Below are 27,549 nucleotides of genomic sequence, written 5' to 3'. Positions count from 1 at the left end.
ACAGCCATTGTCTGTAACTCACTTGTGCCCGGAATATTCTGTAGAAATAAAAGCTTTGAAGGAACTGTTCATCGATCTCCAGCCTGTATTCTCATTACCCGAAAAGAAAACGAACACGTGGAGGAAAAGATCTACTCCACAACATGCCCAAAGCGCTTTAAAATTTAAGCCTCACATTCACACGTGGTCAGCTGCTGCCATGTCCCACTGGGAGCAAATTAGGGTTCAGTGTCTTGCTGAACAAGGACACTTCGACATAGCTACCAGGGGGGAGGTTCGAACCCACAACCTCACAGATGGGAGATGACCACTCAAACCACTGAGCCATGCCTTTTACTATTATTTCCCGAATTTTTTGCATGTCGTTTACTGTAGAAGTCCACCAAATTTCTTTCCTGTTAGTCTGAAATCACTCCGCCTTTCTGCAACTCGAGTTCTGACCGAAGACCAAAGTCCCAGTTAGCTGTAGAATAGATTTTAAAATTCTGCTACTGGTCTATAAATCACTTGATGGTTTGGGTCCTGAATATATTCAAGAAATGCTGAATGAATACAAACCCAGCGGGGCTCTGACATCTGCAGACTTGGGCCAACTAGTGGAACCCAGAGTTCCAAATAAACATGGTGAAGCTGCATTTAGCTGTTATGCTGCACACTAATGGAATAAGCTGCCAACAGAAGTAAAGTCAGCCCAGAGTGTAAATGATTTTAAATCCGTGTTGAAAACTTTGCTTTTTTTTTTCCACATACCTTTGATTTAGGTCTTTTAAACCGTTTCAAATCATGTTTTTTCCTATTTAATTATTATTTTTAAACTTCCTTATGCTAAATATTTTTAAAGTTTGCTGTCTAATGTTTTAACATTGTCAATGTATGTTTTTTTGGTAAATTTTGTAACCTACTTTTGTTTTTGCGCTCGTGTCACAACACATAACACAATGAATGGACTCATCCAGCAGTGTGAAAAGGTATTAACGGCATTTTCGGTGGCTGTTTATGCTTCTTGTTCCATTTTGATATCAATTTGTGAATAGCACACACCATTGGGTTAAGATTAAACAGTTGAATGCAGTTCAGTATTTACAAACTTACCTATTTTCAGATTCTTTAAAAAATAATAATAATTTGCATACTCAATTTTTGACTGAATATTTATGCCAAATATTTTATTGCCTTGCCTCAGTGGAGCTGCGTAATTTCCTCTTTGCGAAATATACGTACAATTCATCTAATTAAAAATGGTTAGATATTGCAAAAAAAAAAAAAAATATATATATATATATATATATATATATATATATATATATATTTAATTTTTACAGTGAAGATGTCGTACATATTTCAGCAGATTGTGTATGGCACTACAAGTGATTAGGAGTGGTGAATGCATGAACAGAAAAGAATGATCAATTAAAGCATGTCCAAGGAACAGTGTTTATTTGCAGTCTACGTGGAAATGATGCAATGTGCACCTAAACGGAGACAAATGTGAGATACAAACACTTTGGTACGTTTAGATTTTTAGTGGATGAAGCTGCGGTGAATACGCACGTGCGACTTGTTCCTTTTTTTGAATACAGTATTGCATTTTTAATTCTGATTAATTCATAACATTGAACATTTACAAGTTGCCATTACTACATTGAATATTGCACAATGTAATTAAAACACTTCTGAGTTGCCGCTAAAGTAATCAATCATGGTGTACAAAATTGTTACAAAAGGCATATGTGATTCACAAACAATTATACAACTGGCTAAAACTAAAACCAAGAAACAAGCACATCTGTTATAACAATAGAGCTGTCAGTATGTTTGAAAAAAAAAAAAAAAGTTCAACCTGCACAATTAGTTTACAAATCATGTATGAATCAAGCTGTATCGTTTTAGATTCCTACACATTCTACAGACAAGGATTTGTTAACATTGATAAACTGGACAACAAAGTAAAATATTTCCTGCTGAAATGTGTTGCATGTTCTACAACAACACATTGCAACAATAAAAATACTACAACAGTGAAACAGCAATAAAGTGCAAAGAGGTTTAAAAAAAAAAAAAAGCACTGGGACTGACCTGAGCAGTCACAAAAGCAGTATACAAATACTCTGAAATGTCTTCGTCAATCATATTTGTTTGTTTTTAATAACATGGAGGAGTTTCATGTGAATGTGCTTATCATTGGATTTAGCCAAGGCCTTCAATAAAAGCAGTGTAAATACTGTGCATTATATACCCCAACAGATGCAGGCTCACCTCTAGACGAGATTCAGACGAACACGACGAATTAGCTCAGTAACAAAGCGGCCGCTCTCATGTCGGGTGTTCACACGTCGCCTACCTTTTTATCATCGCGTTCAGTTTGCTGGATTTAAGAGAAGTGAGAATTTCATTCCTGCTTCTTGATCAGACACAAAAATTCCTCATCTCTCCGGAATCAACAAGAAGAAAGGTAGTAAAACAGTGTTCTATGTCAGAAATACTACACTGCCTACAGCCAGTGCCAACTACAGCGACAACAATTGAAACATTAACAATATTGATATGGTAAAAAATAAAGAGCCAAAATCACATCGATAGATTCTCCTCATAGATATCAAACCACAGGATCTCTAAAGGTGAATTCGCAAAACTACCAACGTTAGCAAATACGATAAGAACATGGAAAGCACATCAATCTTATTCCTCTCACAGAGAGCGCTCACATGGTTGTTTCTACAACGGTGTGGGTGGGCTTGATCAAGCCCTGGTTCCCGTTGGGGTCCAGGGGCTGCGTCAGCTCGCTGCTTTTGGCCGTTGTGTACTCTTTGGGCCGGGAGCTCACGCCTGACTTCGCCGGGGCCGCCACAGCTTTGATCCGCTGCGTGAAAGACAAGCGTTGAGGCATTCCACTCAAAGCTGGTTTTTAACCTTTAAGTACACATTTTCTCCTTTATGTATGTGCAATACATTTCTAATTAATCATATACAGCAGTGTACTTGATCTTTTCTTCTATGTAACTCTTTTACTGCCAAATACGTTAAATGACGTTCTGCAAAAACCTACGGAGGAGCGCCAAAGACGTTAAAAGACGTCCACCCATTTTTTTATATCTTTTTTTTGAAACGGGTAGAGGGAACCCTTCCGCATCTGTGGTGAAAGTTTCCAACAAGTCTGTTGTGCCTAATGACTATTTTTGGCCCCTAGAGGGCAGCGATGACTCTCTTTTGACAAGATTGGGTGGGCGTCAGTAGAAGACGTGAGGCGGGGCTAGAGTGTTGAGGGGACATTGGCTGAAGAAGCCATAATGGCGTCCGCTTGCACGCAGCTCACGGTCGAGCCGTTTTTTTCAAAGACATCGACCAACGATAAAGAGCACATTGATGACGACAATGATCATGATGGTGACTCCGAGGTTGACGGCGAAGTTGGAAGCGTTGACGCGGCGGCTATGACGACGTCATAAAAGGTTCACGGGCTAGCGATGCCAACACCGGAAAACGCGGAGCACAACCGAGCACGCTCAGCGCGACGTTCAATCGGACGACGGAGAGTGCCCCGAGTCCAATGCATATTCATCGGAGGAGTGTGTACAGTCTGCTACTTGCTATTTATTCCCCGGAAAAAAAGGCCGTCAAGAAAGTGTAACGTTTGCACGCGAAACGGACAAGCGCGAAAGTGAAAGTAAACTGTTGTGCGAGTCCAGCGGCGTCTCCTTGCACGCAGGAGAGCGTTACAAAAAGAAAAACTGTATTTGAAACATCCACATAATTGTAAGTAGTACCACAGTTGCACACATTTGTAAATAGTTTGCGAAATTGTTTTGTCAAATTGTTACACTGTTGAATGGAAATAGACGTATTTTGCAAACTAAAAACACTTTTTCATTGTTGGTGAAAGCGTTTTACAGAAGTAAAGCATTATTTAGGTGTTTGTGGCATCATTCATGGACAAAAAGAAGTGTACAATTCACTAGAGTGCATGAAATAACATTGTTTCACAAAAAGCTCTTTTTCTCCGTTTTTTGTTTCAAAACAGAGAATTTCGGTGAAAGTAACCATTTTCTATTGTTGATTACTGAAGAACGGAATAAGGTAGAAACAAACTTTTTTTTCTGATGAAAGATGAGAGTCCAATCTTTCATTTGGTAGTATGTGTGTTTCCATAGTCCAAACACAACATTTTCTGTGAACCTTGAAAGATCAGTCAAAATGCTTAAATCGGCTGGCACTGGCGACATCCCGTTTCTGAAAACGTCTGGCAGTCTAAGAGTTAAGAGCAAACTTAATGTTCAGACTATGTATTTTACAGAGACTTAATATTCAATATAATTAGGTGGCACTTTGAGAGCTAATTATTTGAAGTGGAACTTGGTGTAGAATGTTTGCGAAACACAAGTTTATGACATTCTATCTGTACCCATAAAACTGTTTACCACATTAACCGCCTAACTCTATAACTTAAGAAGTTGAGAAGGGTGACGATAGTGACAAAACATTAGCTTAGCATATAGCCATTTTCCTAGAAAACCTTCCCTTTTCATCAAAATTATTTCTACAACTGAATAACAGAATATGTTCGTTTTTTTTTTTAACTCTTTGACTGCCAGACGTTTTCAGAAAAGGGATGCCGTGGGTGCCAGCCGATTTAAGCATTTTTGACTGATCTTTCAAGGTCCACAGAAAATGTTGTGTTTGGACTATGGAAACACACATACTACCAAATTAAAGACTGGACTCTCATCTTTCATCAGAAAAAAAAGTTTGTTTCTACCTTATTCCGTTTTTCAGTAATCAACAATAGAAAATGGTTAGTTTCACCCGTTTTGAAAAAACATATTTTAACGTCTTTGGCACTCCTCCATAGGATTTTACTAAACGTTATTTAACGTTTTTGGCAGTCAAAGAGTTGGCTTGTAGACAACTTGACTGTCTTTGAATCTATGAGGAAACTAATTTCAGCCAAATCAAAAAGAAGAGTGGAGAGGCTTATCTTAGCATACAGCCAATAGCCTTGTTTACAACTACCTTGAAAATTTCCACCTTTTCATTGAAATTATTTCTACACCTGAATAACAGGAATGTTAGTTGTTGTTTTTTAAAGGGCCAGTAAACCACTTGACTGTCTTTGAATCTATGAAAGGAATAACTACAGTAAAATGAAGAAGGGTGGAGATAGCGACAAATGATTAGCTTAGCTCAACAGCCAATCGCCTTAACTTCCTTGAAAACCTCCTTTTCATCTAAATTATTTCTACCACGGAATAACAGGAATATTAGTTTTTAAAATGCCTGTACAGGAAATAATGCAAAAAAATTATTTCCCATTATTTTCTTACAACAATATATATATATATATATATATATATAGATATATAGATATATCTATATATAGATAGAGATACAGTATATATATAGATATATCTATATATATAGAGATATATATATATATATATATATATATATATATATATATATATATATATATATGTATGAAGTGAGGTACGATAACTTGACGTCGGTTAAACTCTTTGCGTAGTATTTATTTGTTTGTGTTTTTCCAGTCATGGTATAGCTGCAAGTAATTTCTTTCTCTTCGTTTCCTAGCTTTATTTGCCAGGAGGTGAACGTGTCAGTGTCACTCACTTCAATGAGGGGTCCCTCAGACTGCAAGATCTTGATGACCATCACCATGGGGATGCAGATCATGGAGGCCAAGGCCAAGCACCAACCCAGGCCGATGGCCCAGTCAGGGTATTCGTACACTTTGTTGTATGTCAACGGCTTGTACTTGACCAGCGAGAAGACAAAACAGCCCTGAGGGACAAACACAATCGGGTTTTAGTTCAAGACGCAAAGTCAACATTGACCACGTTTGATAATAATTAACGGTACGACTGCAGAGACCGTCTCACCATGCAGAGGACTGGTGTGATGATGGTCCAGCTCCATTTCATCCACGAGTTTGGTCTGTAGCCAATCATATCCTCAACTCCATCATAGAAATTATCAACTCCTGACAAACATTAATGAGAAAGAACGCTTGTTCTTGAATGGCCTTCAACATGTGTATTAACATGGAAATTCTTTACGGCTTAACAAGCGCTTGCTTATCTGTTTGTGAAAACAACATCATATCTTGTAACAATTATATAGCTTGACAAGAACATAATTATGTCCCAGGTAGAACTGGTTCACTAGGTCATTTCTCTTCAACAACAGCACATAAAAGAAAAATTAGGGCTAGGTCCAAAAAGTCCTAGAAATCAATATAAAATCGATTCCCCTTTTCTAGGCCGATAGATTCATAAAACCATGAATCGATTATTTTAATATCTCTTTTCCCATAAATTCTTAAGAAAATAGAATTTTAAAGGCCAATTTTTTTTTGTATCATACCGTTTCTTGAAATTTACTGTTCACATGAATTTAATTGTATTTTGTATTTTTTTCATTTATGAAAGATCTGACTTATTGCACTTTAAGACAATTCAGACTCTTTTTAATTTATATTTACTATTATTTAATTCAATTATGAAACTATTTTCATCTCATCTTTGCTGATGTCAATGTTTGTGTTACACTTAAGTGATTATAACACGTTACTTTCATTAATTAACTAAATCATTTGACCAGTTTACTGCAAAATTTACTTTGGAATTTAGTATTTGTGGAGCCTTTATCATGTCCTTGACATTTAACCCATTCCCTCCCAGACATTTTCACTGAAGCAATCCCTTTCGCTCCCGGCTGTTTTACTGGATTTTGACAGATTTTGCAAGGCCCACAGAATATTGTGTTCTATTACTATAAAAACATGGAACCTACCAAAAGAAAGATTAGAGTCTCTTCTTTCACCAGGAAAAAAAAGTATATTTCTATGTTTCCATTTTGTAGCAATTAACATTAGAATATAGCTAAGGTTCATCATTATTCACAAATCTGTATAGAACTGTAGGTAAATGTTTTTTTCAACATGGCCCTGGTTGATCTCTTTTGCTCTGCTGCCCCCTGCTGGCCGTTTTTGTAATAACTACTATTTCCTAAACCATTCTCTGCAGTTGAGAGGCTGGATCAAAGCCTTCTGTATGCTCTAGCATAAAAAAAAAAATCAAAAAATAAAAATACGTCTTTGGGACACTTAAAACATTTGAAATAGAATGCATTTATACGTTTTAGGGAGCAAATGAGTTAAGGAATGATGTGCCATAATTGATATTGGATTCAATTCAAGTGAATCAAATCAGAAAAAAAATCTAAATCTAATCCAACTGAACCCTTTTTTGAAATTTGATCGATTGATGAAATTAGAATCGATACCCAGCCCTAAAAAAAAATCCACAAAACAAAAAACGCTCCACATATTGGCTGGGTTAGATGGAATCCTCGTATCTCCAAAATTACCACTTTTCAGAAGATCCCAAAAACACGTTTGGCATCCCCCATATACTGTTCTGTTAACTACAGTGGGTGCAATTAATGGATAAATGATAATAAAATATATATATTTTTTACATGGATATATTGTTCACAATAGGTTATTTGATAAAACAAGTCATTTTACAGAAATTATGCATATTCTATTGTTATCATTATATTGAACATTTTGCATGTTCTTGAAACGTCCATCCTGTCGTAATGCCCACCTTGAGAAACTCATGTTTTCAATGATATTACGGCCAGCATTTTGCCATTCTTCAGTGTTGGCTGAATGTACATTGTCTGCTTGCAGTTAATTTATTGAAAAAAAAGTGGGCGTTTAATACGATAAATATGAAGTTCAAAGGAAAATGGCAACTTTTAGGGCATGAAACGGGGAGGTTGCTCATCCACCTTATCGTTATTATTGGTGTAGCTCTTTAATATAACAGCTCTTTGTAAATAAAGGGCCATCCAAGTAATCAATGAATGGATTGGTAATAATTAAGTTGATGTGGACTTGATTGTTGGTTAATCACGTTTTTAAGCAAGTACAGAATGGCTGGATGATGTGTGCCGTTTCACTGATTCATCTTGTTTGCCATCTGAAGAAGTACAACATGTCGTTAGCTATGGGAACAGAACTTAGCTATGATTCTCCCGTGGGCAGCATTATTCTGCCAACTAGCATGGAGACGGGAGTTCAGAACATTCAGAGAATGATTCTTCCACGCTTCTTCTCCTAGCTGATCTAATGTGCAATAGATTTTGCCATTCCATGCTCGTTTCGTTACCATGGACATATACAGTATGAGGCCTTTCTTCCACTGTGACTTAATATTGTTGGAAAAAAAAAAATCCACACAGCATCAGCCTAACCTTAACAAATGGTGTGAACCAAGTCACAAGGGCACTTGTTTTACCACAGAGTTCATTTGTGTTTTGCGGAATCATTACTTTGATAAAAAGCTCAAAGAAAACCAATCAAAGTCCCGTCCACTTACCATAAACCCAGGCGACAGCAATGCATTCAAAAAATGCAACCCACAAAAGGCACACACCGCTGGCTGCATAGTAGTCGAAGAGTTGGAACACGTACATGCCACCCTGGGAAGAAGAACAGCGGCATCAATCGCTCCGCCGATGCAAGTGTGTGCAATTGAAGACAGCCGCAGAGATGGAAAGCGACATTAAAAGCGAGGGTCGGCCGGGATGTCGAACGTAAAGCGCAAGAATGTTGGCGACCGCCCATCTGGAGAAGAGTTCAACAGGTGCTGAAAGTTCATTGAAGCGCACTTTTAAGACGACCAATTGTTCCATTCAAGGAATGCGAGAAGAGAAAATGAAGGACGCCATATTTGGTTGCAACATGAAAGCCAGCGGAAAGTTTGTGACGTTATCGCGAGTCTCTCTTGCTTCTGCAAATAGAATCCCCGCAGGCTAAAACTTACCTTGGTTACCATGGCAAGTCCCAAGAGATAGCTTATGGAACACATGATGGCGATAAAGATCTCACGCCGGTACCCCTTCCTGAGGAGGGCCGGATACAGATCCACGATGGACGTGATCTGTCCTTCCACTTCAACAAACTGCAACAACAAAACCATCCGTTACTAGAATTTAGTGACAATTACGTTACCCATTATTAACAACGTATTACGCTCATTGCAGTTTTCTGTTTACTTCAGGAATTTGTACCTATTTCACTCATTCACTGCCATTGACGCCTATAAACGTCAAAAATTCATTTTAACTTTTTCTATTAGTTTAACATTTCTTTGCCCACTTTTGTTAACAAGAGTATGAAAACCCAGACTTTTTTTTTATTGAAAAAAGAAAAGATTATTAAAAATTAGGGGCGTAAGGCGATGAATTTTTTTAATTGTAATTAATCGCATGACTTCAATAGTTAACTCACAATTAATCACAAATTTTATATCTGTTCTAAACAATATATATTTTTTCTAGGTTTTCATACTCCTGTTAACAAAAGTGGGAAACAAATGTTAAACTAATAGAAATAGTTCAAATGAATTTTTGACGTCTATAGCCGTCAATGGCAGTGAATGAATTAAAAGCCATCAGAAGTAGCTTGGTACTAGTGTTAATTTCATCAACGAAAACTAAACAAAAATAATTCCGTCAACACATTTTTCACCAGACTAAAACTAAACTAGAACCCTCATTAATAAACAATAACTGGGACTAAATCAGTATCTAACGAAGACGAGACGAAAACGTACTTCACTAAAAACTGGACTAATTTAGTTCATGAACAAAAAACGGGACAAAAATTATATCATTTTGTAAAATCTTGTCTCTGCTAATCTGTCACTGACACAATGACACACCCCCTTTCAAATCTGCAGCTAGCGAGTGCAACATGCACAAACACATTTGACACACGAGGTGGATTCACGGTGAAAGGTTAAAAAGAAAAAGTTTCAAAAAAGTTTTTTTTTTTTTTTAGGAAAAAAAAAAGCGTAAATTATAATTATAACGTTAGATGAACCCAACAGCCATAATGTTCCAACAATTATGTTAATCTAACCGCTAACTAATGCTGGCTAATTTACTAGCTCATAGCATGGAGCTATAGCAGCCACTTGTTGACATACTTTGTGTGTCATGTTGTTTATCATTAAAAAGATGAGAGGAAATTTAATGTTAAATAGTTTTAGATCTGAAATGTTCAACATTATCTGTTGAACCCAAAAATATACAGGGGTAATTGATTGTCCTGACTACAACATTGACAGTTTTTGTTGACTAAAACTAAATGAATAAAAGTTCTCTTGGATTAAAATAAAGACTAAAATGCTAGATTTATAGTCGAAAAATAGGGATGAGGTTGACTATGATAAAAATTAATAAGCGTGATTGAAGCTGGACTAAAACAGACAAAATTTAAAATTGGCTGATAAAATTAACATTACTCAAGGTACAGTGGATATAAAAAGTCTTCACACCCTTGTTTATATTCTAAACTTTTGGGACATTATTTCAGTTTAATTTTTATTTCTACCCTTGTATAAAAAAACATGTTGTAGGTCACATAAATGTTTAGAAATTATTTATCTTGGTCTCATTTTATTATATTGCAAAAACCTGGCATTTGAACATGGTTGTGTAGACTGTCTGATCTACAGTAGTTTATTTGTTTTTAAGTTTTTCAGGATATGCAATTTGTGTTCGATAGGGTCCATTCCCTTTGTAGTTATCTTCAAACTTCAAAGTTACATTTTTGTGTGCATAAGCAAACAAAAGGCACAGTATTATGTCAGAGCTAACTGACTGGTCAAGGTGGATACACGGAATATTTGGACTTTAAAACTTGTGTACGGATTTTTTTTTTTTTTGGGGGGGGGGGGGGGGGGGTTGGCATATGAACAGAGATTTGTTTTAAACAACATTGCCGTGGACAAAGATTTATTTTGTTTGTTTAGCCTGGAGTGGAGGAAATGCTAAAAGCATGAGCATTTCATATTTTTATTATTTTTATTTTATTTATTCATATTGGACAAAAAGCATGTGAAATGTCACACATTGAGCACATACCTGACTGTCAAGACCAAGTAGCAGCAGCATGATAAAGAAAAGGATGGCCCAGAAAGTTGGCAGCGGCATCATGGACACTGCTTTAGGGTAAGCGATGAAGGCCAAGCCGGGACCTGGAGGGAAAACAGATTGGGGAAGGGGAGCAGAGGGGGTAAAGGACAGCGTTAACAACTCTTGTCTAATTTAAGCTCGGACGACAGAAGTCATGAAAAGGCTGAGCTAGTGAGGCTGAACATGACCTGGCCACTCCCTGCGATCTACAGGAAATGTGACCTAATTAAAAAAAAGTGTATTGCATGTGCAGTCACCAAGAAAGCATTTCTATAGATGCTCTTGTGATCTGTGGGTGTTTACTTGCAGGCCAGCAATAAAAACAATAAATGAGTCAGAATGCAAGCAATCACATTAACTCAGCCTCATTGAACTACACCGCTCATACATTAACTTCACTTTCAAATGGTCGAATAGTTCACCTGGTCACTCGTATATCTGCCATAAAATAGGCCTTCAATTCACAGAAGCGAGCTCCTCAATAGATCCCAAAAATACAACAGCACAAAAAAACAACTATACCCTGAAGATGGATCACCTATTAAGTATTTATTACCTTACATTTACAACTGAACAAAACGTACAGTGTGTGCGCTTATACCAATAAAGTGGAAAGTCGTTACCCATTGTCCACAGACCATCATTCACAACTCTCTTATATCAACTCATCAGCTCCACTCAATACTGTGCTGCCATTCAACAACACTGGCCATCGCAAATCATTTACAGTTATCCTAAACACTTTGCACCAGGGAACAAGATAAAACCTTCACCGAGTCCCAAAACAGAAATTCTGACAAAGCAGTGTCAACAGATAATGCATATCTAAAAACAAATGCAGTGTGACAATAAGACAGGTATGACAAATATGCTCTTGAAAGGGATTGGAACAAGTGGGAGCTTAGAAAAATACAGGACCTTTGTGATACTTAAAGACCCTGTAAAGTGAATTTAGAGATTTGATTCTCCATACATTAAACAGTACAAAAACGTACAATAGCTGAGGAGACTACACAAGTACTTAAATGTGGATATATAGTGTTAACCGTTTTCCACCAATTATTGTTTTTGTGGTGTAGCTAAAACAAGGCCCCCACTACTTAAAAACTTTGTTTGCTTTGAGCTACTGTACACAGTAACATGGTCTAAATTGAAAAATAGATAAAAAATAGTTGTCAAGTCTTTGCCATACACGATTACGTAACATATCAACCTGCAGCGGGGGGAAAAAAACAGAAAAAAATATAATATACAGTATTATTCTTTCGAACCACAAAAACATGGCGTGATTGTCATTGAAGCCTCAAAAGGGGAAACTGAGAGGCTGCACACTTTAATTCTCTAGACTTTTGAATCATCATTTACGGAAGAGGATTAGGGCCAGTGAAGAGAGAAAAAAAAGGTTGGCAGGATTCTGACTCTCAAGTGAGAATTCTGAGATTAAAGTGAGAATTCTGACTTTATTCTCAGAATTCTGCCAACCTATTTTTTTTCTCTCTTCACTGGCCCTAATCCTCTTCTGTAAATGAGGATTCAAAAGTCTAGAGAATTAAAGTCAGAACTCAGACTTTATTCTCAGAATTATCACTTTAATCACAGAATTCTGACTTTAAAATTAGAATTTTGACTAACTTAAACCTTTGAAATCCGAAACTGTCGGTGGCGACAGGACAACACAACAATTAAAGTCAGAATTCTGACTTTATTGTCAGAATTCTGACTGTAAGTCAGAATCCTGCCAAACTTTTTTTTCCCTCTCTTCACTGGCCCTAATCCTCTTCCATACTCATTTTGTATACAGTATTTGATTTTTTTTGGTTTTTAAGTTCATTCAAACTTGGCAGGTAACAACAATTTCCTATCTAGTGTGTGTTTTCCAAGACATTCACTTTCACTTTACAGGGACTTAAACCCATTAGATTAATTGAATGGGTAGATTGTATTAATTTTACAAACATCCAAAGTATACCGCATAATTTGCTAACCATTGTAGCAGCTATACGAGTGACTGTGAACGGGACAAATTAAATGGTGTAAGGAAGTGAAGTTGTCTGATGTCACATGACAGGACTCAATTGTAGTCTTTTTTTTTTCCAGCATCATCAACATAAGCTCTATTGTGTCATCTAATAAAAAATGTAAATACACAGGAACCATCACAGTCATCCAGCCATGATTACGTCATTTGAGGAAACAGGACTGCATTGGTGTTGAAGCCAAGCAAGAGTTGATCAACTACAGCAGCGAGCATGCTGAAATACCGCTCATCTCATCTCAAAGACCCCACGGCAATGAGAAGAAAAAAATCAACTGAAAAAGAAATCCAAAACAGAACGGATGTCATCCACCTCTGGCGATTTGCAGCTTGTTAACGGAACTGGGAGGAGGAAGAGGAGCGTCGCTGGCAGTGAGGAGCTCATGGCCAATAATTGCCCGCGAGGCCCAATCTTCTTAGCCGTGTCCCAGAGCTACAACAGGACACGAGCGGCTTGGATGTGGGACACGAGGGCACAAATGAGCAAAAGGGAAGCTGCGTCGGTGCGCTCGTTAAAGTGATGTCAACCCAATCCTCTGGCACCTGACCTGGAGTGTGCAATTGCCGATAGCCCTACATTTCAGCATCGTTGATTTGTTTTTTGGGGAGGGGATAAATCTCCAATTGTCTTTTCTGTTTGGCAGCAGCGCCCACCATCACTGCTGCCATCACCTTGGACCCTCGTACCTGACTCTGCCACATCGGCAATGTCCACCCCTTGTTCTTGTGCCATGAAGCCCAGGACGGAAAATATTGCGAAGCCAGACACAAAGCTGGTACCGCTGTTGAGGACTCCCAGCAGCAAACAGTCCCTATGTCACACATATGTCATGGAGGTTGTTAATGAACACACACGGAACCGAAGTTCCCATTTTCTTTTTACGCAGCCGTCTCGGACACGTCACTACTTCTGACCTGCACCCGCCCCTTTCCCAGAGGAGGTGCCGCTCACCTGTAGCAGTTGTACTTGTATTTGTTGTAGCTCCCCAGTGATGTCATGGCACCCAAACAAATGGCGTAGGAGAAGAAAATCTGGGTACCCGCGTCAATCCACACCTTTGAGTTGGGACAAGAGGGGGTCACTTGGTAACTAACACATCACAAGTATTGAAGTGAATGTACTCACAGTTGTCATTGTGTACGGGGCGACATTGAATTACAAATTTATATTTACAATGGACTCATTAAGGCCCAATCAATTAATTGGCAGGACGATTTAACTGGTAGATAAGTCATTTTAAAGTTGGCGAAAAATTTGCCTTTTTTTGCAGACTGTTCTTTCTTTTTACAAATTAAACAAATTAAAACATTGCGACCAGGACAACAATAATGACATTCAGACGTTCAAGTTTTTTGTTCATTTCCTCTCTGCTGAAAAGTTAAATAAGTACAGAGTAATGTAAAACAGTCAAATGATTTGCCTGTAATTATTGTTATAAATGTTATAGGACCACAAAAATAAAATGTTTTTTTTCTTTATTATTATTATTATTATTATTTATTAATGTATTTATTTCAGTTTTTTCCTACGTGCACATTTCCTCTCCGCTAAAAAGTTAAATACTAAGGACAGAATAATGTACAACAGTAATTATTCTTATAAGCGTTAAGACAAAAAAGATTAATTTTTTCTTTTATTGTTATTTACTTGTTATTATAGATTATTACATTATTATCAGGGGTGTCAAAATTTGTGCGTTAATTTTGAGTTAATTTAAAGTTCCTTTAACGCCACTAATTTTTTTAAACATGTGATTAATGACCGCCCCTTACTTGAAAAGCCTGTACTGGAGGAATTCCAGTCGCAACGCAGCAGACACATCCATGTCAAAATTTAGCAGTAATATTTTTAATAATAATGCATATATTGGTGTCAAGGTGTATTTTATGATTTAAAAAATGTACAGTATTTCACAAGTTACTTCATGTTAAAGAATAGATTGCTCTTAATATGAAAAGAAAGATGCACTTATGCCATCTAGTGGCAAAAAAATGACCTCAACACAAATCAATATCGCACTTGTGTGGCAAAAAATGACCAACACAAATCAATCACACTTGTTTGTTTTTTTTACAGTATAGTGCATCTTTATAATCTTAAATCAATTTTATGTATTGTTACTGTATCATTGAGTAAAAGATGCAGCCATACTTCTATTAGTTTTACATTTTTCCACTTTTATGTTAACAAGAGTATGAAAAAAAAAAATTGGACATTTTATTATACATTTAAAACAGATATAAAATTTGCGATTGAGAGTTAACTAGTCATGTGATTAATTATGATTAAAAATTTGTAATCACCTGACACCCCAATTATTAATAATCATTATTATTTATGTTATTTCTTATTTATTTCATGATTTTTGCACATTTCCTTTTAGTTGAAAAGTTAAATACTAAGGACTGAGTAATGTGATTGGCTGGCAACCAGTTCAGAGTGTACCCTGCCTACTTGCCCGAAGCCAGCTGGGATAGGCTCCAGCGCCCCCAGCGACCCTTGTGAGGACAAGCGGTTAAGAAAATGGATGGATGGATGAGTAATGTAAAAATGTCAAACTGTTATAAGCGTTACAGGAGCAAAAAATTAATCAGCCTAAAAATATTTTTTTCCAGAATATAAAGAAATTAACTGGTTTTATCAAGTGTTCTTGGGCCAAAAGTTGTGCACTGCAAGCGCCATGCTTGCTAATTACAATTGTGGCTGGCAACACAATCAAAATAAAAAGTGACCAAACTGAGGCACTCATAAGTCAAGGTACTAATTACTGTTTAAGCAACAAAAATAACCTGAATGTAGACGTCTACTTGTGGACAACGCAAAAGACTTAAACATTTTAGATCATTTGTAGTGTTACCTCTGGGTCCTGCAGTCGACTCAGGTCAGGGTAGAGGTAGAACTTGATGCCCTCCGATGCCCCCGGCAGGGTCACTCCTCGCACGAGCAGCACAATCAGCATCACGAACGGGAAAGTTGCTGTTATGTACACGACCTAGATAGGACAAAAGGTGTCATTACAGTCTTGCCTTAACATATATTACCACCATTACCCAACTGTCCTCAGAATACAGGAAAAGATAAGTCTCACTGTTATTACGAACAGCTATCAAGTGAACAACTACAGCAAACCCATAAATACTTCCTAGGAGTTTATTCCCCTGCTGTCCTGCCCCAGTTTAGGAGGCAGTTTTGAGGGCAAATGACAAACAATAATAATAATAATAAGAAGAAGAAGAATCGCAGACCACATCTCCTTACTCACTTTCCCAGTGGACTTGACTCCCTTCCAGATGCAGAAGAAGCAAATAACCCACACTGCTAACAGACAAAGCGCCAGATCCCACTTCAGGGGCCCGATGTCTTCGATCCCAGAGGATATGCTCAGGACGTTGCGCCTGCACAAGATGCACAATAAATGGCAGCTCTTCCTTTTTACATTTCAAAAACAGCTAAGGGATGTGACATGGTAAATAAAATAAAACACCAGTTATTTTGATGGTCCGAGAGGTGAAAAAGAAAAGAAAAGAAGGTACAGATAAGATCAAGTGTGAGTTAGTAAATACTCACTCCCAGAATTCCGTCACAGGGGAGGTAAAGTTGGTAACATTGGCCGCCAGCCAAAGGGTCTGGTTCTTTCGAATGGTGTCCTCCACACAGTGTTCTGTGTTCCAGGGCTGCTTGCATTTGGCCCAGGGAAGCTCAGGCTGAAAGCACTGAAATAGGTAGTACAGCCCCCAGGCCAAGATGACGATGTAGTAGACATTCAGCAGGGAGACGATCACGATTGAGGCATAGCCAATACCTGCCGACGAGAAAGAGGACATTGAATGCGACATTGCATGTCTGTGTTACGGATTCAAATGGCTCCAGATTCCAATCTAATACAGAATCTTTCTTTAGAGAATAGGGTATGTAAATGTTGACATGGCCACAAGCAAATGCAGGTGTGACACTATCAAATGGAGCAAAAGCTCGGAGCGATGTTTCCACAACATGGCGGAAGACCGGCAGAAGCTCTCACATCAACTGACGTGACGCGACTTCGAACATTACCATTACTAGTCATGCTGACTTGCCAGATAATGACCTCCCGTTTTAGCCCCGTCGTCACTCTCCACCTCCTCCGGAGGGAAAATTTGGCTCTTCTGCTGCGAAATTCTTCTACTGTGGCTAACTTTGTCAGCGGCAACCATAAAAACCAAACAGCTGCGGAGTGATAACTTGCTGTGGATTTGACACTATGCAGCTTAACACCTTTCACACACTTGTATTAATTTGAGCCATTGTAAGAGGAAAAGCAAATAAGGAAGGGCTCCTTCATTTGATTTTATATACAGTGTGTGAAAATGCTTGCATTAAATGTGACGTTCTCTTGCAACGTCTGCATGTGTTTAAGGTCATCTGCTCCAGGGGACAGGATGTTCATGGAACATGAATGCATCCATCTGTCCACTATTTCTGTTTCCACAATTTTGAGCAGATCTGTTCCTATTATTTTTTTATATTTAGTTTCTCAAAACAACATAGTAGTACTAAGTAGGGTTCGACGCTTATGGGAAAAATAATCACAATTATTTTGGTTGAGATTGAAATCACGATTAATGAAATGATTATTCATTGATTTTAAAACTACTAAGGCTCAACTACTCAAAACTATGATCATAGCCTTACGCCATTCATCCCTTCACGTTGAACACTTTATTGGTGAACTCTTATTATTTTTGTCAAGTATAACATAACCTTACAAATATCATCTGAAATTCAATTCAATTAATTCTTCATTTTCAAACTTAAGCATTACATTACCCTCTTTATCATATTTATTTTATCTGATGTTATTTTCACAAGTCTGGGGACTTAGTGTGCTAACCTGGGACCTCAGGAATTGTATTTTGTGCTAGGTCATGTGGAAATGTGTGTTGGTATGACAAAAAACAACAACTCTTTGGATATATTTGTATCCTTTAATTTTGAGGAAAAGAAAATTCAGTGAATCCTTAAACTAAAAAAAGTAAAAATGAACAAATAAAAATACTGTACAGTATACTAAAACAGTAATTGCAAAACAAATACTTGGTGTTCCTGTGTGTTTTGGCCTCTTAGGGGCAGTGGTGCCGAGCATCCGTGGTGTACACGCTTACAATGAGAACAGAAGAAAGTTGTGATTGAATTAATTAAAATAACTCATTTTTCATAAACTGGGAAGAATTTGTGCCTTTGAGTAGTCTTATCTTCCCTGTGGGTATGTGTTTCCACAGCATTTGTGTGTGAATATTATTTGAAGGACTATTACTCCCGAAGTTGATGCTAACTTCTTTAGCATTTGAATGTGATGAGCCATGCTCTTTAGCATTAGCGCTAGGCTAGCAATGTTTTAAAAACAAAGCATGCGTTGCAGCAGGAAAACCTCCAAAACCTGCAGGACGCCGGCCCTTGAGGACCGAAGTGTGCCCGCCACTGCTTTATCTTATCACTGTAGGCCAAAGGGTACTTGCACGTACAAAACAACACAAAATGAGAGGCCAAGATATTTGATCTCATTTTGTTTTCGCTAGGGTTTGGATTTTTTAACAGTTGTTTGGAGCATATTTTCTTTGAAATTTCAGGACAAACTGACCATTGTTCTACCGCTGAGCCATTCATGTTCCAAGGGTCCACAGCACAACTAGATACTGAAAAAGACGTCGGTGTAAACAAAGCGCTGTTGTTAAGCAACTCATTACTACTATCGTTATCCATTCATACAAACGAGGTCAACGAGGGGCAAGCGTCTATAATGATTTTGTGCTATTTATGGATGACTTTGGTGTGAACCTCAATAGAGAATTTCCTGCTCCCTCTTGCGCGCTCAACAGCATTTTTATACAAATCGTCGTGACACCTTGTCATGCCAAATGCAAACCCATGAGCATGTGACAGGTGTAATAAAAAATGTGATGATGTGAGCTTGGCCAGTTATCTCTAATGTACCCGATGGAGAGATTTCAAATATACCTCAGAAAGCAGACAACAGCAGCTAGCGCTCCGGTCTCAGTGTGTCTCGTGGACATGGAGGGTGGGGGGCGTGTTAAGGGGCGCACAGTGCTACAGTCTACGTGTTCTGCATCACGGGCACAGACAGAACATGACTAAAACAGCATGTCGCAGTCTTCAGAAATGAAAAACAAAACAAATTGTGCAGTGGCAATAGATCCTGCAGTGCTCATTGCTAGGCAACTTGTCTTTTTTTCCTGTCGTGTCTGTTTCCATGACAACCAAGAACCCATTAATCTATTATGTATACACACACAACCTGCAATGCATCATTGTGCCTTGGTATGTGCTCACCGGATAGTGCTTTTAAGCATATTCATTTTATTCATCTTCAATGCTGATTAATAATTGCATATGAATGACTATCTGATCGTCTGGGGTAAATTCTTATTTTGTGGTGGGGGAAATAAATTAAAGTGTAACAGGTTTTCAGATCATTAACATTAGGTTCACCTGAGGTCCACAGAGCAATTTCCTGATTCCCGATGTCATGGCATAAATGTTCGGTTCACCACCACAAGATAATCCACCTCCAAAGAATTATCAGCTCCTTTTATGGCACAGTGAACTTGTACACCAATGCAAACTACAACCTAAACAATAAATCTATTGTTAAATAAAAAAATAAAATAAAAATTAAATGTTGCATGCACGTCATACGTCAGTTTGCCAAACTTTAATGAGCCAAGGAATATATTTTATAATAAAAAGATGTCACAGGAAGTCTATACAAGAAGGGCATCCCAAAAGTCACGACATCACAAAATTATTTTCAGGCATCATTTGGATAGATGCGATGCCAGCAGAATTTGACATCTTAGGCTTTATAAGTTAAGTTTGAGAAGTTTTATGGCCGTCACACTGCTGCAACATGTGGTACATTTTCTGCTCTTTATCACCATTGATGAAAACATCAAACTCTTAGAGCAGGCGTCCATGCAAAGCGAGGGAAAGTCTATCCGGAGAGCCACACTGGAACTCCACATCAACAAGAGCTTGATTCAGCGGATTTACCTAAACCGACCTCAGGTATTTATTAATTGTGGACTGTGCGCTGCGGGGTTTGTCAAGAGCAGCTCTCGTCTCGAGAAACTCGCCACCAATAGTTGACCTTCCATTGTGGCAATGCGGCGGCCAGAAAGTTTCACAAACTGGTGCTGAGCAGCGATGCAGAAAATGTTTGGACTGACCCGTGAAGATGGGGCAGAGTTTGGCCCAGCAGGTGATCCCTCCTTCAGAGGTGTACTGGCCCAGTGCCACTTCCAAGAAGAAGACAGGCAGGCCTCCACCAAACAGGAAGATAAAGTATGGGATGAGGAATGCACCTGGGTGATAAGAAACAGGAATCTGATCAGATGATTTTTTTTTTTTTCTTTGACCACTTTCTTGTCCGTGCAACTCCAACCTACCTCCACCATTTTTGTAACAAAGATAAGGGAAACGCCAGACGTTCCCTAATCCGACGAAGCCCCCGGCTACGGACAAGACAAAGTCGAGCTTGCTGGACCACTTCTCCCTCTGCGGCACCTTGCCTTCGGCCTCGTCTTCGGGACGCGTGCCTGGACTCTTCCCCGGCGAGGGTTTCAACGTGTCCTTGTGGAAGTCCTTCAGGCATTGAAGCTTCTCTTTTTGGGCCATGCTGCGGAGAAGGGAGCAAGAACAGCGGGCACGTGAAGTAGACGGACGCAGGCAGAGGTGAGCGGGACGAGGTGGCGAGCATTAGCGAGATAATACCGTCTCCTGATTGCGTTACACAGTGCTGTGTAATCACTGGGTGCATGATATTCAGTGGCATGGTGCTAATCTTGCTAATCTGAGCAGTTGATGCGTGGAGGTCATTCAAGACTGGAGAAACGTTTGGGTGGACGATTTCAATCGAGACAAGCCGACTTGTCAAATTAGGGAAACTAAAAAGGATGCAACCTGCGAGGCAATCAGTCGCCAATTACGGAAATTCTAATTGGTTAGGGTTAGGGTTAGGGCAATGTAGTAGAATGCAATTTTCAAACTGCAAAGGGTGCAATTTTTTTTTTTGGGGCCCCCCCCCCCAAAAAAGAAGAAATAACCTAACCCTAACCCTAACCCAAAAAAGCACCCCCCCCGGTGCTTTTTTCTGGTCAGTCGACTTTCGCAACTGATTTGTTTGTATTTATTGTTGATTTAGGTTTCTGCCACACGTTTGTTAGAATTTTGTGAAGTTGTCGAAGTGAATGCTTAAAAGACGGAAAGTCAAAGTGTTTAGTGAAGTAATTGAAGTAGATAAACTGTCTTTCATATTATTTTGATTCATTTGCCTTTATTTTAGCATGTAAAACATATTACAGTTTGTTTGTTAACAAAAAAAAAATACATGGGAAGTGGACCTTGAAAAAGAAAACATTAATTCACAATTGCAATATTTGAGAGTTTGTTGTAGGGGGCACACACACACACACACACACACACAGTTGGATTATTTTTAAAAATCGTTTATTCCTAAATTGCCATCAACCAATCCAAAGGTTAATGAATCAAAAGACAATTCCACAATATTGCTAGTTGGATAGTAAGAAAATCAACACAATATGCGCTTGAGGTGACAAATTAGACATTTATCTTGTGCTACAACACTCATAGGTCCAAATTTAGAGCGGAAGATAACGCCTAGTCCGCTTGCACACAAGCTTATACAGTAAGGTCAGTCAAGTGCTTATAAAAGTAACGTTCCAGGAAAGACGGGCTTTATTGCTACATACATACATACTACATTCATGCATCATTTCTCAACCTGAGGGAGTTCACATTGCTCATGGGTCAAAACCTATTGTGAAATATGAGGTGAATGACTGTCGCGCTAAATCAAATAAAAGCAGGACAACAACAAATAACAGCCAGCTTACATTTAACAAGTCTCCATCAAACTTGCAACATTCATATCGGAATGGAGTTCTCTCACCTCAACAGCCCTCTGTCCAAGTGTGAGCACTGTGTCATCATTTTCGGGCATTTTTCTCCCCTTGTTATGCATGGCAAGTCAAACTGAGTGGCTTTCCATTCTCCAGCCTCATTACATAACTGGATCTCACCCACAGCATTTCTCATCCTCTCGCTCCCTTTCCCCTCTTTTGCTCCTCTAAATTGCTCCTGCACCTGCTTGCCTGACTTTTGGTGCCGGGACGCTCGATGCACGCTAGATAGGAACTTAATTCAAATTGCCTCTGGGATTTAAAACGATTTATTTTCATAAATAAATAGTTACATATTTAAAATGCATTCATTTTAAGTAGAAGTTGTACAATTTTAGAGAAGCCAACACTCTCTCTCCTGGATAATGATTGTGATTTTTTTTTTTTACCACATTTAAAAAATATACATCTAAATTAAATTAGTCCACATAATCTTTCAACACACTCTTCATTAAAACAATTTAGAAAAACACAATGGCAGACAAGTAACCCCCCCTAAATATCACATTGTCTATTTAAGGTCATAAAGAAAACTTACATTTCCTTCATGGCTGCAACAATGTCAAAAGTTTGTCGTTGTCAGCTGTCACCATTCCTCTGTACTGAGTGCATTTATGCCAGCTCGGGTCACAAGAAGTGGAGCTGACAGCAGGGCCCGCCCCCCGGCTAAAGACAATTAAATCCAAAGCAGGGATTGGACGGAGCCTTGCATTGACAGACAACTCAGGTACAAACATGGGAGACTGTAAATTTCCACTTCCCACTACACCTCCTCACCACCCCTCCCCCTCACACACACACACACACACACACACACACACACACACACACACACACACACACACACACACACACACACACACATACTTTCAATTCAAGTTGCAGAAGACAAATCAGTGGGGGAAACAAAAGGGAGGGCTTAAACCAGTTCTTTAGGAGCCCACCGGGGAGAAACCGGGCCACAGGCCATTTGGTACCAGGCCGCAAAAAAAAAAAAAAGATCCACCTGTGCCAGTCAAAACGCTCATGTTGCTCACGTAATGCAGTTAAAACATAAGCCCACACGCTATCAAAAATTAGCAAAAAACACACACACACATTTGGAGAGCTAATTTGATAAGGGGAACAGCCGTACAGAAGGAGAGCCAACAACAAGAAAGAAAGTGGCATTAAGAAACAAATATCCCCAGTCCTACTTAAGGTACGCATTTATTGCTAGTTGACTCACACACATCAAACCCGCGCTATGTAATGCCGCGACAGGCTCGGAATTGAGGCAATAAAAAACGCCATCAAAACTGCTTGGGCACATGGAGCCCAACAACTCAGCATACAAGGACAAGAAATAAAGATTAGCCCAAAATGTGACTAACTCATTGAAAAGAAAGAATCGCAGGGCTCCCAATAAGTACAAGTACATTCAACGTATGACCCGACTAGCCCAAACACGACATTCTGATTAATATTGTGTTTTGGAATATGAATTAAGCAGCATAATCCACCCATTTTTATCCATCTCAGGGGGCGGCCATTTTACCTTGTACTGCCACCTCATGTCAACTGCAAATGACAAAACAGTGCCTAAAATCTCAGGTAACGACGAATGACAGCTCACCTGTTTTCTGGGTTTGATCATATGACGTAAGCTGAGCCTTGATGCACTGTGATGCCATTTTCAGTCGACGGCAAAAGTGGCCAAATTTCATCAGCAAAATTTCATTTAATGTTGCCAATTGTGATATGTAAATTAAGAACCTACTCACAATCTGTTCTTATTGTTTATTCATATGTATCATTACAAACAGCAAGTGCATGGAAAATGACCAAACCATTGGCAAACGTGCTCTGCTGTGAGGTTAAACTTTGTTGTGGAGCTGACCTCATACACATTTATCTCTGATGAGAATTCCAGCAGTCACTAGTGAAAGATAACAGGGCCAGGCAGAGGAAAGCAACAATAAAAAGAATCACAGTGTGATCAGTGGGGGCAGCCTTCACTCTGTAGGATTCCTTCATACAAACTTAGCGGTCAACGTAACACACTTTCCGATACAGTTGAATCAAACGTAATGGAACTTCTGTAAATAATTACAGACATTGTACCATGTGGTGCCTGTTCCTAGCGTCCGCGGCTAATGGCTAGCAGCTAGCCAAGCGAGTAGGCTTTAGCAAGACATCAGACTAGTTTCAAAGGCAGTTTGATAACCAAAAATGACTACACACTTTGATGCTGACAGCCTGACACGAGTGCAGTTCTTATGGATAGATTTTTTTTACTCAAGTGTCGTTTTAGCCAACAAAACCACTCCTGTGGTTCTGTCAGTTTGCTGATATACACAGTTTTAATGTTGATGATCTAAAAATGAAAACCAAGAGGTTGCTCAAGCCCCCCCAATTTTTTGGGGGAATTATCAGAATACTCGATTATTTGAAGGATATCCGAATAACAAAATATTCAATTGACATTTCCAAACATCCGGGCATTTTTGATATTTCCATAAAGCAACGCTTAATTTTCCATGGTGTATTGTATTGCTTTTGCCTGTGACGAGCATACAAACCAGACATATTGTTATAGTAGTCAGTTTATCACATTTTCAAATCAATAATAATCATCAAAAATTAAATTACAGCGACCTAAAGTTTAATGCTTTTCAATGAGCGGAGAGCGTCCTTTCACCGGGAATAAAATGCTGCATTCAATTAAAGTTGAAAGTCGGATTTATCCCACTCGGATTCTGTCAGTTCGAACTCAAAGCGTTTGAGGCAAATGTAAATACAAGACGTATGTTCACGCGACACAATGTGATTTGGAAAGACTGTGTTAACCAGAACAACAAACAAATGATCGGAATCAGCCATCTTTGTTGCTTGCATTTGCCTTAAACGCTTTGATGGTGGAACTGGGACAGTCCGAGTGGGATTAATCCGACGTCAAGCCTTCCTGGAAAGAAGCATAAGACCACCATTTTGACTTGTGACGTAAGCTCGGAATTGTGATGAATTTTAAACTTTAGATTTTGCCTAGCAACAGGTAACCACAGCTGTGTTAGCCTGTGAATTCAACACTAATTCTATTAATTTCCAACTGACAAGCTCGTCAAGTTAAAGCTACTCACAATTTGTTTTCTCATCGATAACCCACAACAGAAGAACCGGATCTGCACGTTTGTAGAGGACACACTTGTGGAACTTACTTTTAAAATTTCAGTTAGAGGTCTGTATGGCTGTTGGTCACCAATCCCTTCATGTTCTTCTCTAGACAAACTAGTTGAGTGGATCAACAGCGCCTCTGCTGGTTGCAGCCAAGTAGTGCTCTCCTTTTTGTCTCAAATTCTATGCATCTACAAAGTCAATATGCAAACATAAGGTTCCTTGGTTGGACATGGTGAACCTTGACTTTGAACTTCTGCCAGGTTTTTATATCAATTCATATTTCACTATGACGTTCAGTTTGTCAACACCTATGCATGTATATATTTAATCCGCAACTTGCAACTCTCTATTGTAGAAAGAAAAATTGCTGGTAGCAGCATTTCAGGTATAAAAGCACATTTTCAAATATGGCCATGAAAACAGAATATATCAAAAATACAAATTTTATCAAATAACTTGTGGACAGGAAAACCCTTAAAAAAAAGCATAATTTAACTATTAATCCTCTGTACATATAGTGTATGGGACATGACAAATTATATACATCAAAAAAAAAAGATAAAATGAATGGAAAACATTTTAAGAGACGCAACATAAAACTGATGTGACTCTTGGGTTTCTCCAGTTTTATTTTGGTGAATGAATCAACTTTGCTAGACAATAATGATTTGATCCGGGAGCCACATTATGATCTATAAGCAGCTGACGTGTTGAGATTAGAGCTTGTTGAACATATGCTTTATACAACTCTTGCTGGACTTTAAATCCTATCCACTCTGTGTCCTCTAATTTTCCGTTTCACACTAAGGCATCAGAAAAATAATCAACAGCATGCTTTCGCCGAGGGTCCCTCATCACACTTTGGCAGCCAAGCATCACTATTAATGAGCATGTTGCAGCAGTTCTGGTATGCAGACCACTTTGAATCCTTGTCCTCCATTCTGCCACGACACGTGCTTTATCATCTGTGCGCTGTAAACAAGTCCAGTATGAGCCTATAACATAGCCTAATAAGGAAATATGGATGCCGTTTCTTCCAGTCAGTTTAGACGCCACTCAATGCTCCAAGAGTGAGTCCACAATGGCTGGCGTACGGCAATCAATTATAAACTAATAGGGTCCTTGACAGGATTTGCACAGTTTAACGGGGGAACAGGAATCAGTGGATGACAAGTACTATCCCACTCTCACACACTCGCTCGACCCCTTTAAGCTCTGCATGACAACATAATCCATCGCATTTTGGCCCATGTCATGCTCTATGGACTACATCTGTTATGTAACATTGTAACAGTCCGTGTAAACTATTGTGCAGACAAAGCACGATCATCACATTCATGTATGATTCTTTGAGAGAGACAAAAACAGCAAGGATGCTTTAATTGCTTTGATGTGAATTGGCCACCGGTGTCACTACATCATTGTAAAGGGACATTAAACTAGAACTATAATCACGGAAGAAATTATTAGACCACCTTGTTTTCCTCAATTTCCTGTTCAATTTAATCCAAGTACCACTAAAGGTGTATCATTTGACTAACAAGCTATAAAAAAAGAAAAAGAAATGTGTAATACATTAAATGAACTCATAAGCTATTTTTGTTATCATTTATTTGCCCAAACAAATGTACTCGGTTGTACCTTCCATTTTAAATGAACAAGACACTGAAGAACGTGTGGTCTAATACATCAGGCATTGCAAATGATATTTACCTTTAAATGGGTCATGTGTGACTGTATATTAGATTGTATTTGAATAGCAAGCTTAAAAATAAATACTGAATATTTGAATAGCAAGCTTAAAAATACTGAATATTTGAATAGCAAGCTTAAAAATAAATACTGAATATTTAAATAGTAAACACTCACAATTTTGGATATGTGAATTTATGTCAAGAAGGTTATTTGGGTTAATTAATCTAGTCAGTTTGTAATTGGGTTGACAAACGAATTAATCATTATAATAATAAATACATATTTGTTTTTGTTTTTTATTTTAAAGGCAGTGACAAGTGGCTATTATAGCATTATATTATCACAGGCATTGTTTTAACCGCAGCATAAAAATGAAGCATGACATCATATCGTCAAAGACAAGGAGTAAATGCATGACATCAAAAATCATTTGCCATCACATTAAATGTCATCGGTACTTATTGCCATGTTGTGGCTTCACGTGTAAAATACACAAGAACGGATTTACCTGTCAACTGGGCGACTTGCTCCTCGTCTCGTTTGTCACGTCAAGGTTGATTGAAACAATTAAGGTGATTATCCCGCGTGACCATGACGTTCGTTGGAGCCGCTTGCCTTAATATCAGTTTGAGTGGAAAATCACCAGCTCCATGTAACAACCTCTTAAAGCGACAGTC

General features: G+C 38.5%; 1 protein-coding gene across 3 annotated transcripts; it reads right to left on the bottom strand.

The window, feature by feature from the left end:
* Nucleotides 1–1,420: 1,420 nt before the first annotated feature.
* LOC144056987 (sodium- and chloride-dependent taurine transporter-like) lies at nt 1,421–27,549 on the bottom strand. Of its 3 annotated transcripts, none has more exons than XM_077574178.1 (14): nt 27,381–27,549; nt 20,486–20,715; nt 20,267–20,401; nt 16,611–16,845; nt 16,306–16,438; nt 15,901–16,035; nt 13,995–14,098; nt 13,730–13,854; nt 10,957–11,069; nt 8,850–8,987; nt 8,403–8,505; nt 5,895–5,995; nt 5,626–5,796; nt 1,421–2,860 (listed from the first exon to the last, which is right to left on the bottom strand). In XM_077574178.1, the coding sequence occupies exons 2-14, from the start codon at nt 20,712–20,714 to the stop codon at nt 2,702–2,704; spliced, it is 1,881 nt and encodes a 626-aa protein (XP_077430304.1). In that variant the 5' UTR covers nt 20,715; nt 27,381–27,549; the 3' UTR covers nt 1,421–2,701. The 3 variants fall into 3 exon arrangements, with proteins under 3 accessions (XP_077430304.1, XP_077430311.1, XP_077430297.1); XM_077574185.1 differs by lacking the exon at nt 27,381–27,549 and adding an exon at nt 25,219–25,334; XM_077574171.1 differs by lacking the exon at nt 27,381–27,549 and adding an exon at nt 22,560–22,694.

Source organism: Vanacampus margaritifer, chromosome 1, assembly GCF_051991255.1.
Source record: "Vanacampus margaritifer isolate UIUO_Vmar chromosome 1, RoL_Vmar_1.0, whole genome shotgun sequence".
NCBI classification, from domain to species: Eukaryota; Metazoa; Chordata; class Actinopteri; order Syngnathiformes; family Syngnathidae; genus Vanacampus; species Vanacampus margaritifer.
Note: the sequence above shows the minus strand (reverse complement) of the source record. Positions and strands in the feature narration are given on the sequence as shown.

Bases quoted from the DNA above. Each gene is read 5' to 3' on its own strand.
- LOC144056987 (XM_077574171.1), bottom strand. The intron at 16,036-16,305 runs GTGAGTAAGGAG...TGTCCTATCTAG, and splicing joins GAGTCAAGTCCACTGGGAAA to GTCGTGTACATAACAGCAAC. The intron at 8,988-10,956 runs GTATGTGCTCAA...TTGTTGTTGCAG, and splicing joins TACTTGGTCTTGACAGTCAG to TTTGTTGAAGTGGAAGGACA.